This window comes from Melanotaenia boesemani, chromosome 21 (assembly GCF_017639745.1).
Source record: "Melanotaenia boesemani isolate fMelBoe1 chromosome 21, fMelBoe1.pri, whole genome shotgun sequence".
In the NCBI taxonomy this organism is placed as follows: domain Eukaryota; kingdom Metazoa; phylum Chordata; class Actinopteri; order Atheriniformes; family Melanotaeniidae; genus Melanotaenia; species Melanotaenia boesemani.
This window is the reverse complement of record NC_055702.1, coordinates 19,566,219-19,580,194: the sequence shown is the minus strand read 5'-3', so window position 1 is coordinate 19,580,194 and position 13,976 is coordinate 19,566,219. Positions and strand designations below refer to the sequence as shown.

Genomic DNA, 13,976 nt, shown 5'->3' with positions numbered 1-13,976 from the left:
TTAGAAAATTGTTACTATAAAAAATAAATGCTAGAATACATATTAGTGAATAATAGATCAGAAATACATCAGCAAAAAGATTAACTTGAAAATTCTAACAGGACTACACTACTAGTGATACTGACTGGTAACTGTGGTTCATCACATGTATAACCTTTTTTCGTTTCTATTAAAGATATAAAAAAAAGGTTTTAATCTTCACCAAAACATCAGTCCCACCCAGCACAAAAGTGTCAAAGCAAAGAAGTAAAGCAAGCACCAAAATATGGATGGGAGAGGAAAATAAAGGATAAGGCTGAAGGAGAAAAATGAGATAGGAGAATGATTGTCTACGTCCATCCCACTACTCTGCTCCTGTGGTGTTGGCCTACCCTCTGCATGCCATAGTGTTGGTGGTGACTGGGGTGGTGGGGTGGGAGGTAGAGGGGAGGAGGGGTCTCAGTGCTGGCCAGTGAGAGATTGTCCTGGCTGTGTAGCTCCATCTCCCTCATCACCTGTGCCTTCAGACCCCCATACAGCTGGCTGCAGTGTTGCAGGCTCCTCCTCCTCCATCGCTGGGTGCTGTCGCTGTCCTTGCTCACTCCGAACCAGTCAGCTGTACCCCTGGAAAAAGGGACGACACTGATTAGTATAATAATGCCAACTAATTGATCTGTAGCTGGTTGTTGGCTTATAAGCAAATAAATGGGACCCTGTAATTTTTTAATTTTACAAGAATGTCTGCTCTAGAACTTTTTTACAAAAGGTTAACGAACTCTAATCAAGTAGACCAGCAGAACTGCACGTCCTGAGTATATATATATATATATATATATATATATATATGCACAGAATTGCAGAATTGAATACAACATGCAGAGAAAATGGAATCACCTCAAAAGAGGGTGCATAATTCTGGGTGTAGCTATTAGCACATGATGGCCCCTCAGGTTTTGCTACAGATTCAGAAAAGAATCTGCAACCTTATCTTCAGATGCCACTAATTCCTACACAGAAGTCCATGAATTACAGCCACCCTTCTGGACGAAGATGAAGTCATTCGACAGCGAATGAGGATTACATACAGTATGGGTCACAAATTGTATAGCTAAGGGTCAGGCGATTAAGCAGAGGTCTTTATTGTATTTTCCTGTCTGCGTTATCCCTTTTATGGGTGTTTTATTTTCCTTCATGTGTACTTGTTTTACTGTTTGGTAACTAAGCTTACAGAGACCAGCTGACTAATACGGTTATATACCATATATATATGCCGCTACCCATCAAAAAGTTAAGGTATACAACGTTTCCTGTTAATCTATTAGGCAGAGGTGGAGGAGGCCACATTTGGGGAGGTTGTTGAGAGAGCAGAACATTCTCTGATAAACCCCAGCTGGAGGAGCCTTTTATGGCTGAGCAGAGGCAGTCCCAATTGTTGCAGAGAGGAATGTTTTACAAGAAGGACATAAGTTTGGGGAAAAAAAAGACAGGACTGCTTCCTAAGCAGGAGAGCAGTGCATGTCAACAGGAGAAAAGAGACAGAAATAAGAAGCAGAGGAAAGACAGGTTTCATTTTTAGCTAGAAAAATGTTTGCTTCCTTAAATATTACAGATGTTGAAGATGCCATAAGTTTGATTCAGACCAAACATTTGTTTGTCTAGATGTGTTAGTTATTCCTGTAATTTGTGCTCATGCCCTGACAAGAACTCACTCATACATAACATCAATAAAACACTCATGAGTGCTTATTGACAGCACAGAATCATCACGCAACACACATTAAAGCTACGGTGAGTCCCATCACTTAACTTGTATGTCCTCCAGGTAAGGCAGGAACACACAAAACAGCAACCTGATGTTCTGCAATTATCGGCTTACACACAGAAGAGAAGGCTGCAGGCCAAAGTTTGGCTAATCTAAACAAATATTAAGAAACAAAGGAAGAAAAATGTGAGCACTGATAATAAATCCTTCATTGCGATTGGAAGCATCAATAAGATCTAGTGCTACATTAAAGGATGGGGTGATAAACCAGTTTACCTGTGGCTACATTCTGCCATTCACCATAAAAACAGCATTTTATTTATACTTCACTAAGAGCAGGAGCGCGTATAGAACATTTTTAGGGCGGAACATATAAATAATATATTTAGTGAATAATGAACTGATTATTCCAACTACAGTGGCCATTTAATTTAAAAAAGTAAGCAAAGTTTATTAAAGCAAGCAGCCTGATATATTTTTTTAAATCAACAATTGTTTACTCAGGATGATCCTGCATAGTATGGCTTTATCCCTGCAGCATAAACACTCAGCTTCATTTATAATGAAAACAATTTTGAGCCAAATCACAAGTTTTAGCAGTATTTCTTCTGCATTTTTGGCCAATTGATTGTCCATTCTTATCACATCTGGTGATTTAATTACTTTGAATTGTCTTGATAAAGCATTTTAACAGTTTAGAAAGACAAAAGTGATCACCTACAAAGGCGGTTGGTGAAATAATGCAGTATAAATGCTGCATTATGATTAAGAAGATGTTAGTATAGATCTGCATCATACAAGTACATTGCATCCTGTATCCACTTGCACTTAGGCATCTGAGATAAACCCAGAAAGTTTTTATTTCCTGCTGTTTTAAACTGTTATTTATTATATGTGAGTCATTTTAATTATTGTTTTTGTTTCCCTTTATCACACTACTCTTAGAAAAATCACCTCTGGGATTAATAGTGTTTTGAATTGGAATATAAACACCAAACCGGACTTTTTAGTATTTAGTATTTAAGTTTTACAATATTATAATAATATAAAATGCACTCTTCATGCATTTTAATCAAGTGAATTATCAAATATTATATGAAATACTTTACCAGGTTTGGTTACAACTTTGTACTGCTCACAAGTTATGGCATCAGCAGTCTAATACGAAGTGCAAAACTTCAATGGCAATTTCCATTCTGATCCACAGCTTTCTTTAGATTTGATTTGTTTATTTACATTTAATTAAATTAAAGTACTTTATTTTGGTAAATAGATCAAATGCAGGACTAGAATTGAACTGCTGATACTCATATTTCAAGGAATATCTCAGCCTATTCCAGTTAGGATGAACTACAGGGATCACTAGTCCATCACAGGGTCAACATAGAGAAGTAAACTTCAACATATAAGGCTAAAATCTAATTAAAATCTGTGTGCTAAATCCTGCATCTTACATTAATCCAAGCTAAACACATAACATTTCCATTTAAGGCTTCAAGAAATTCAACTGAAGCCCCTTTTATCTCAGTTTTGGTTTGCCATGAAACACTCACCTGTCCTCAGAGCTCCAGGAGGGATTCAGAGTCTGGGTCATACCTGACTGGATACTAGACTTTGGATCTGAGCCGCCTCCATCACCAGCATCACTAACACGATAACCCCATTTACACTCTGTCCTGCATTAAACCCTGATCCGCTGGATGCAAACTTATCCTTCAAAATTACACATACAGAGCTCCGTAAGGGGATTTCCTGATATCCAGGCCAGCGGTACCTTGCTGTTACGCAAAAAGAGAAGGATCAACACATGTCCAGCCGCATCACAGCTCTCACCAGCTTAGAGAGGTGCTGGTTAATTGAAAGTTGAAAAGCTGGCTCTGATCATCATAGTCAGACAGAAATCTGACTTCCACGGTGAACATCCTGATGTAAAAGAAGATCTGTGGGGGATTCCTCCACCCCCCCCACAACCCCCCAGCTGGACCTGCTCATTGAAAGCAAAGTGAGCAGGAGGATCTTACATTTCCTGTACTCACCAGCATGCAACAGAGGTTTCCAAAAGGCTGCGCTATGTGTGGGAGAGTGTGTGAATGTGTCAGTAATTGGCAGGTCTCCAAGTGTCCCTCCTCAAGAATTTCAGCAAAAAAAGATGTGTACTCTGGTCTGGTCCTCGTCAAAATAAATACGCCTTCCCCCCTAATCCAGAGCCCCAAAAATCAATTAAATCCTTTCCTCTGAATCTGTGTGTCACTTCACATTGTTTTGCAGGACTGTGTGTAAACAGGGAGATGAGCATGCCACAGGAAATAGGAGTTTATAAGGAGAAGAAAGAGCATTATGCACATCAGGAGGGTGGGGAGTTAGAGCACTGAGACATGCCTGGACATGACACATGCACATACACAAGAACTTGGATAGCAGTGCCACAAAGCTCATATTTTTAAACCCCTCCTCACTTCCCAGTTCAAATTTTCGCATCAGAAACAAGAGGTCAGACTGAACCCCTAAACTTCAAACACTTATCATTATGAGCACGATAAATCATCAAATGTTCAAATCTGTGACTGCCGCTGTCAAAATGAATGGTTCCTTCACACGAAAAATGACTCATGAGTCATGTTTCTCTTGTCCTCTACATCAACAAACACCAGGGTGTCCTCCCAGATACGCTACAAATCATACACAGAGCCCCACATTTTGTTTGAATAGTGAAGATTTATCCTATGCTTATGAGCTATCTTGAGAAGAAGGTGCATTAGCTAATCTCTATAAGTCACATATAAGTCACCCTCCTTTAGTCGAGATAAATTCAGTCATAAATGCCACATGTACATTCTGTTTCTAATACAAGCTGATAAATCCTAGCATGATAAAGTTGAGTGTGTCCAGGTTTCAGCATCGGCTCCTTGATCAAACATTTACGTTTACTTTAACACTGTTCAGGGAGCTGCTCTGATGTGGCCTGAGGCACACACACAGTCTGTATGAGTAATTATGTTATTTTGTCTGCTTAATACCATGTGGTCCAGCATGCCACCTGGACTGACACTAACACACTTAATGTATTCTTCATGTGTCATAGAAAAAGTTCCACAGCTGGGCTTAAAACACCAAAACATCCAATGAGTAAAATCCCCTTTGTGAAAACATCAAGAGGGGAAACGTGCTTTTGATCTTTTTATTGTAAAAGATTGGTCATCTAGAGCTTAGACACAGTCAGCTGGAAAATGGAAGAGACCTTCTGCAATATAGTGGTGAATTCTAACCCAAAGCTATTTTGTTTTCCTGTATGTAACCCAGTGGTTTTGCTGCCTAAACTTAACTAAACAGCAGCAGAAAAAGAAAACAAGAGCCAACATTTATAACACATACAAGCCTCCTACTCAGTTCCTTCACACAAAAGTCATCTTGTAACCAACTACTAATGTTACAGGTACCCGTCCAAAAAAATTACTCTAAATAAATATCCGGACTGAATTAACATTTATCGGAGTGAGGCTCTACAAAAAACAGTGTTCAATGTTGACTCTGACCTTAAAGCTGTTTTTGTGTAATAAGACTTGTTTTTGTGAGCCACTTAACCAAACATGGTTTCGCCTATGTCAGAAAATTCCAACTCAACAAAAGAATTGTGCACAAGCATGCACATGCAGCTGGAATGGCTGCCATCATGCCACAATTTCCTCAACTGAAGCAGGTTATGGTGCTCTTGATTAGTATTAGATTCCTTTGTGCCTATCAAGAAAAGCCTCAGATCAGCTGAAACTTGATTTATTTAAATCAAGGTTGAAGACCCACCTGTTCTCTGCTGCATTTCAATAGTTTTTATTTAGAAGTCAAAATCTACATCTGGTTCTTTGAAGCTGGAATCATGTTTTAATATTGTCTTAACTTTATTTCTTGCATTTTATCTATTTTATTTTAGCATATTCCTTCTGCTGTTATTTCATTAATTGCATTTCTTTTAATCTTTATTTATTTATTTTTTATTTTATTTTACTTTATTTTATTTATTTATTTTTTAATGCACTTGTCTGTAATAATTTATGTAAAGCACTTTGAATTGTCTTGTACATGAAATGTGCTATACAAATAAATTTGCCTTGCCTTGCCTATCAATAATTTACACCCAATTATATACAGTATCAGTCAAAAGTTTGGACACACTTTTGCCATTAGATTTAATGGATTTAATTTATATATATATATATATATATATATATATATATATATAGACGGACGGACGGGTAGATAGATCGATAGGTAGGTAGGTAGGTAGGTAGGTAGGTAGGTAGATAGATAGATAGATAGATAGATAGATAGATAGATAGATAGATAGATAGATAGATAGATAGATAGATAGATAGATAGATAGATAGATAGATAGATAGATGCATTGATTACTTTGGGTTTGACATACTTAACCAGCAATTGAGCCATTTCATCTAACTAACTGTTTTACCTTATGCTGATGGTAAACAGCCCCAAATTCCCATAACAGTAGTTGAACCAGGTTAGCTATCCACCCTTTTTGTACCTGATGATCTGTTTAGGTATTGATGAACGCCGTCTGGACAGTATTTTTGGGACACAGGACCGCCTTCGGCTGGTTGACACTCTCCTTAGGCCCCTCTGGCCTTTTGGGGGGACTGTGTTGACACGATCAAAGTGTACCCTTTTCTCACTTCACACACATTAAAATAAGAGGCAGGCAAGGAGACAGAGTGGAAAAGAAGGCATTAAACAAGGCAAAATAAAAAGGAGAAAAAGTAAGAGAAGACACAGCTAGATTAATTTGGGTAAAATTAGAAAGGAGAAAGGATGAAATAGCTTTGTTAAAAATTTACAGGAGTAGATTTACAAGATGTTTTAGAAATATAAGGTAAATATGCAGAATTAATTCCAATAGCAGCTGGAGAAAATGAGTATATAAAAGAAGCAAAGAACATTTCGTGAAACTGTGTCTCAGTTTGGATGTGTTTGGGTGTAACCAACCTCTTGATGGAGTTGGTGAAGGAGGGCAATCCCTCCAAAGGAGGTTTGAGGTAGTTGTTGGAAGTTTCCAAGGCAGCGATACGGGTCTGCGGATTTTCCCCAGGCATGCTGACACTGCGCGCTCGCTTCACTGGCTACAACACACAAAAAGAAATACAAGTGACGTTCAGTTGCATCTCTTTGAACATTCTCTCCGTTGTTGATCATTAGTATCTAAAGCTGCAACGTAAGGTTGCCTTTGTGTCTTACCTGAGGGAGTTGTGGTGTGTCGTCTGGCGTCAGCTGGATGGTTGGGATGTCCAGTTTGAGCCATGGTGGCTTTTTCCTCTGGAGGCTGCCGTTTCTGCTGCCCGTCTCATCCATGCTCGTTACCTTCCCCGAAGCCTGCCAGCTGAACCACACAAACCAGAAAAAAAAGGGTTTGTACTGTTAAAACAACAACAAATATTTCTCACACACCAACAGACAAAAACCAAAAGTGAACTGATTTGTTGTGTAAGGACAGACAGAGTGGACATATGTTCAACAGTAATCCAGTCTCCCCATGCTGTGGGCTCATGCAGATACACGGTAGAGGCAAATGTCTAAGTAAAGATGATGCTTAATCCAAATGTTTAAGGCTATTAGTTTGCCAACACCCCAAAGATCCTTTGTCTAAATCCTCTGTTACATTGCATCTGCTTTGACAGATTTAATATGGGTGTAAGAATACATCAGTCTACATTAGGGATCCAAATGGAAAACCTATAGAAATGTACTCTTTCAGTTTCCTTTGTATCTTTTTCTGCTTGTCTGGCATCATGGCAGCAGAAAGATGGTCTGGCTGCCTTGTTGTGCTGAACAAATTTGCTTTGTCAAGAGGAGATTAACGAAGGATTAAAAAGCTCTGCTTGATACTTGAATTTCGCTCTTTATTTTGGATATTGCTAAACTGCATTTTAATGCTGGACCTGACAAAGGAGAAAAAGGAGGAAGGGAGTGTGTGAGGAGAAGAAAAAATCAGATACAGACACTAAAGGCAACAGCAATAACTGTACAGCCAAAACTGAAAGCCAACTGCTACACCTGTAGAGAAACGTTACAGCCTCTTTGAAAAAACAAAGCAGACTACGGTCAAAAGCATAAGAAGGCAACCTGAGAAAAACATGAATAACTGCATCAATAACAGCACCAGCAGTAAGACTGCAAAAACTGTAGCAATTGTTATTTAACCTACTCAAAACAGTGGCTGTACACGCATGTACTTTCAGATTGCTTTGACATTATATGAACATTTCAAGTCTACGATCACACTGTTGCTTTTCAAAACACATGAAAAGTAGGTCACCAGGAGCACAGCTGAGGACTTAACTCGAAGATACAGCTCTGAAACACTATTGACGTAAATAGACCACAAAAAAAAAAAAAAAAAAAAAAAAACAGAGCTATAACGGTTTTCGTACGAATGCAAACATGTTAACTGTTTCAGAGCGTAAAAGTGGGAAAGGATGGGCAGATATTGTATTTCTTTCGATAAGTACATAGTTTTCCATCATGGCAAATGGTCCGTATTTATATAGCGCTTTTCTGTACCAGGATACCCAAAGCGCTTTACAGTATACAGCACATTCACCCATTCACACACACAGATGGCGGAAGCTGCCATGCAAGGCGCTCGACCACAACCCATCAGGAGCAATTAGGGGTTCGGTGTCTTGCCCAAGGACACCTCGACATGAACAGGACTTGGCCGAGGATCGAACCGGCAACCCTCGGGTTACAAGACGACCGCTCTACCTTGCTGAGCCACGCCGCCCCTTTTGTCATAGAAATTTCATTTTCATTTTGTCATAGAAAAGTGGTTGAATCAGCTGATGATATGTTACCATTTCCTCTATTCAAATTAGTTGATTTTTGTTTACATTTGGATCCAATATGTTAACAAAGTAGTTTAAAGTGGAAAAAAAGGTATTATCAGAAATTAAATCAGAAATCAAAATATTATCATAGAGGTGAATTTGTGTTGAAGAAAAAGATGGGTATGGTAAATCTTTTTACGTGGTATATAAAGGCTAAATTAAAAGTATTTGATAGGCAAAATAGGCTCAGACCCTTTAGGGCTCAAGTCAACGTTCAAAATGTGGTGCAGTCTACTTTTTAAAAGATTCATTTTTCTTGGTTCTAGTGGACTTTATTATACTGATGGTAAACAGAAAAAGGAGTCAGAGATACACATCTGCATTGTCTATTTTAATAAATGAACAGACTGATTGATTGAGCTAACTAAAAAATGTATTTACTTTGCTTGTAATGTGAGATGAAAGGAAATCATTGTGTTAAAACAGTATATAATATCTTTTAATATCAATAATTTGCTCCTCAATGAAATTAAATGACATTTCTGAAGTCAACCATTGACTTGCAATGACCTTTAAACACATAGTGTTTAAAAGCTCTGCTATAAGTGAGACTCAGACTCACAACCTCAGCATTACTCTGCAGGTTACTGTTTTTAAGCAGTGGGTGCTGACAGATTGCGTATTCACTTGTCACATGAAAGAGCTTCAAAGAAGTTTCACTTCAGCAACACAAGATGACATCAAGCTTATTGTGGGCAATGCTTTGACTACTCACAGACATTTGCACTCTGTAATCAGACAGGCAGGCTGGGTGAAATGTTCAGGGTTGCCTGTTATCATCAACTATTGGCAACAGACCTGAATGGAGTTTGTGGAGTTTTCCATTATGATAGGGAAATAACACAGTGGGTCCTATGGCTCTTTTAGTGGGAGGAAATCTTTGAAGGTAACTTCCAGCTCAAATCTTCATTCCCTCATTCAATTCAGGAAGTATAAAAACACACTTCTTAGGGTTAGGAGAAATGATTTCAACATATTGGGATAGACAGACTTAATTCTTAGATGAGAGTGCCATAATTACACTGTTATTCATTTTCAAAGTTTTAAAATAATAAAGATTATTGAAGGAAAATTTTTCAATATAAACTGATTTTGTGAAAGAATAAATCCTTGTCTGTTCAGCTTATTAATGAGTTGAACTGATCAGTTTCTGAATGTGATTCTCGTCTCAGTTACATAAACTTCTATTTTAATTTAGCCAAATGTAAACTCAAGGAATCCATGTGAGTAACAAGAAGAGATGCGATGCTGTTTAAGTAGCGCGTGCTGACTGACTGACTGCACCACTGGGGCCTGTTATTGTGTAGTTCGAGCCACGTGTGGAGCTCTGTTTAAACACCACTAGATGGCACTATGTTTCTCACAGTAAATGCTCCTTTGCTCCATCAGAACACATGTCATCTATGAGCAAAGAAATAAGCTCATAATGAGAAAACATTAATATTTGTCTCATTGGACCAGAACTAGAGCCAAATTCCTGTAATTGGGCTCAAGTGAACTATTACAGCATAATAGAACATCTGCGTGAGAGCCTGGTTAGAAGGAATGAGGGACCACCAATCGTGGTTCTTGTATATCTCAGTTCTAAATCATTCTGGGATTTCTGGCTGTGAGGGAAATTACAAGCTCCCCTCTTCTGCCATAAAGTCATTAGCCTGACAATTATCTCTTCCATTGTACGGTATGTGCTGCTGGAGCCGATATCCAGATTCTTAGTCTGGCCAAAACTGACAAACTGAAAGAAAGTCAATGCCAGCAGCTGGGGGACATCTTAACAGTGATGCAGACAAGATGGAGTGTCCATCCAAATGTACACACAGAGCTACAGCATAAAGTGGATGCAGTAAGGGAGGAGAGTTTCTTGAATAAAAACCCCTTGTTTATTATGTCGATTTTACTGGATCCTGTTAATTTTCCAGCATTACATACAGAGGAGCTGTGAACTTCGCACAAATAGTTTGGTCACTCAGCTGTAGATGGGAATACAACAACCCCAACGGCTTGAGCTAAGCATGTGTTTCCATTCAGTTCGATGAAGCTGAAAGAAATAATACGGCCTGTTGAATTATAGACTCATCCACTCAGGTGTTCTGTTTGTTTTCTTGTTTTGTTTAAACAAACTCTTGATTCTTTTTCCTATATTTTGGAAATAATGTAACATAACCATAATTCATTCATCTGACATGTCATTTGTAAACAGTTCAGCCATTGATGAGATATTTAAACAACTACTGAGCAATGGACTGGTTTCATGGAGAAGTGATAGATTTGCTACTTGGGTAAGTTGGCCTTTGATGGTGGGGGAGAATGTGGCAAATAACATCAACTAACAACAAATTTAATTGTTGTTTCTCCTTAATTTTATACTGTAACTAGTTTCACTGCTTTCTCCAACTTACTTGGCTTAAAACCAAAATGTGCCCACGGCCATGCTGCTGTGTTTGGATTTGCTCCTTGATCCATGACCATAATGACAAGAGATGCTTACCCATATACAGTTGTTGAAATATGTCAAGTTAAGTGCCTAAAGATAAACAGTTGATCCCATTAAAAACTTTAGAGTTGGATAGGGATTTACTGATTGAGACAGACTGCCACTGGCTCAAATAGTTCTGCTCAGGTGATTATGTAACCCTTGCTAAAGGGCCCAGATATGATGTCACAACATGGCTGGTCAGTTGTAATAATGCTCCTGAAGCAACATCAGTATTATGCTGTAGGAAAAACATCAACACTGCCATATCAGATCAATCTGCAAGCAGGTGGTGAACATAGCAGTAGTTATTATTCCAACATCTTGTTAGTCCTGCCAAGATTTTTGTGTTGATACTATGTACTTTGATCTACTGATTATGTAGAATAATAATAAAGATGCTACCTTTTTAAATGTTTAAATAATGACTGAGCTCTGAACCTTGACTGAACAAAAAGATTGTAAAAGACTTTCATCCATAGCTTGTATATTTGCATCATATATATGAAAAAATAATGTGTATAAAGAACACCCAACCCATACTTGGACCAAGTTAATGTTGGCCTGTATTAATGGTGGTTTACACAAGTTGGATTTCTCTTTGCATCATCTGTGCATGTGAGGCGTGTGCATTCTCTTACGGTCACAGAAGATAAACAGACTCCTGCAAATAGAAACCTTTTATGAGACCACTCCACAGCCACATCCTTTGCTTCTTCTAGTTGAAGTTTGTGTTCAACATAACATAAACTCAGATATGTACTTATGAAACAAAGCATGAACAGACATGGTAAAATGTGGATGAACATTCTAAACATTAGCATTGAAACACTTACTTGGCAGCCCTTGCTTCAGCCTCCCATTTTCATGTTTACAAAATTCTCAGTGAGACTAAAGATTCCGTGCAATCCAAGACAATTCTTGTCTTTTTTCCATCTTGTTTTTAGCATCCACCATTTGTTACTTCCCTATCACAATCTGTCTCTTTTTTCCCTCTAGTTGGGCTTTCATGACAGGGAGATTATGGGGCTATAATCCCTTGTGCTGTATGCCACATGACATTGCCTTGCCATTGGGTTGCTGAGGCTCATTCTGACACATAATTGGTTCTTGTTCAACATTCGTTTCCGTATCTCACTATGGGACATGCCCACAGACGCTGTCCCCAGAAGCATTTTTTTCACTATGCCATTCCCGACAGGGAGACAAAGGTGACATCTGCTCCAGAAGGGAGGGACTTCCTACAACTATAAAAAGCTTGATGTGACCATCTCTCTCTAGTCTAACATCTCTTCTCACTCCCAGAAACAACCTCTCAGATGGCAGTTGTAGCTAACAGGCTAGCATTACTATTCTTAGAGCACACTAACCACTCAGTCACCAAACGCTACCTGATACTGCATAGCTATCTGACAAACGAGGTAGGCTATCACCAACCAGTAGCTGCTGCAGCTTGCCGCCATACTAGGTGCAGACCACTTTGTTTTCCATCAGAGTTGGCGAACACAGAGCTTAGATCTTTCCTTAAAATGGAGAAAGACAAGCTACCACCCAAGTCATGCGCATGTGGTAGCAAAATTGCCGCAGCAGATATCTACGCTACCTGTGTTGTGTGTAAATGCTACGTATTTATATAGCGCTTTACTGTACCTGGAATGATACCCAAAGCACTTTACATTATACATCACATTCACCCATTCACACACACATTTACACACTGATTTCGAAAGCTGCCATGCAACGTGCTAACCACGACCCATCAGGAGCAATTTGGGGTTTAGTATCTTGCTAAGGGACACTTTGACATGAGCTCTACAGGCTGAGGATCGAATCGGCAACCTTCAGGCTACAAGACGACCACTCTACCCACTGAGCCACGCCGTTGTGTCTAGGGCTGCAACATGTCCAGGATGCGTTAGCATCCCATGCAAATATTGAGCACTGTGCAAGCCTGTCTCTTAAGACTCGAAGGCGCAGGCTAGCACGCCAGGCTAGCCTGTCATCAACAGACCCTGTGATGGGGGTAGCCGTCCCCCAACCACAGGAGCTGACTGAGAGCGCACAAGGAAACACCATCCCCATGGGTATCAGCTGGGGCGACCAGTGAGATGCTGTCAGCTCGTTAACTGACCCCGATGAGAATGAGACCGGTCCTCTGGAGCTTGGCGATTTTGCAGGAGTTAAGCTTGACTCTAGGGACGAGTCTGTCAACCTCGGTTGTGAAGCGAACGAGGGAGACATTGAACCCTTCTCTGTTCCACCAGCTGCAAAGCCGATGGCCGAGGGTGGCACATTCAGCAGCTTTAAAGTAAAACATACAAGCAGTTTGTGTAATTACAGGCGTTTCCAAAAATGGTACCTTACCCACTTACAGTTGGAGATACCTTCACAGCTGATTCTAGGTCAGCGTGTCAAGAAAAAAATACAGTACTCAGCTTTTGGAATCACTTCCATCTTCCTCGTTGAAATCCTATCAAGCATAACTGAACATCTCCAGAACCACAACTATTTTCCAGCTTCTACATATAGGCCTGTCGCGATAACAACTTTTGCTATACGATAAATTTTCTCAGAAATTATTGCGATAACCGATAATATTGTGCAAAGTGTTAATGTTGTCATTTTGAAACCATTTTCGACTAATATAATGACAATGATATAATAATACAAGTCCACCCTTTCAAAGGTCAATAAACTTTAATTTCTAAAGAACATTTTACACTGGAAATGGAAGAAATTTTAAATAACAAAACAAAAACAATAAATAGAACGGACTCTCAGTCCAAACCAGAGCTCTATGTACATTTTTGTTTCTATTGTATATAACTTTATACCTGTAACATGATTTAATTTAATGTCTTTTTAATCT

At 39.1% G+C, this 13,976-nt stretch overlaps 1 protein-coding gene across 3 annotated transcripts in view; it reads right to left on the bottom strand.

Moving 5' to 3' along the window:
- rhbdf1b (rhomboid 5 homolog 1b (Drosophila)) overlaps window positions 1-13,976 on the bottom strand; it is a 45,595-nt gene that overhangs the window by 10,340 nt on the left and 21,279 nt on the right. For 2 of the 3 annotated variants that reach the window (XM_041974747.1, XM_041974746.1), the window contains 4 exons: window positions 6,986-7,127; window positions 6,737-6,870; window positions 6,279-6,425; window positions 372-603 (listed from right to left, as the gene is read on the bottom strand). In XM_041974747.1, the coding sequence (XP_041830681.1) occupies window positions 372-603; window positions 6,279-6,425; window positions 6,737-6,870; window positions 6,986-7,099 (627 nt within the window). In that variant the 5' untranslated portion in view covers window positions 7,100-7,127. Of the gene's footprint in view, window positions 1-371; window positions 604-3,294; window positions 3,482-6,278; window positions 6,426-6,736; window positions 6,871-6,985; window positions 7,128-13,976 lie in introns of those variants that run through there. The other variant, XM_041974748.1, reaches the window with a different exon arrangement.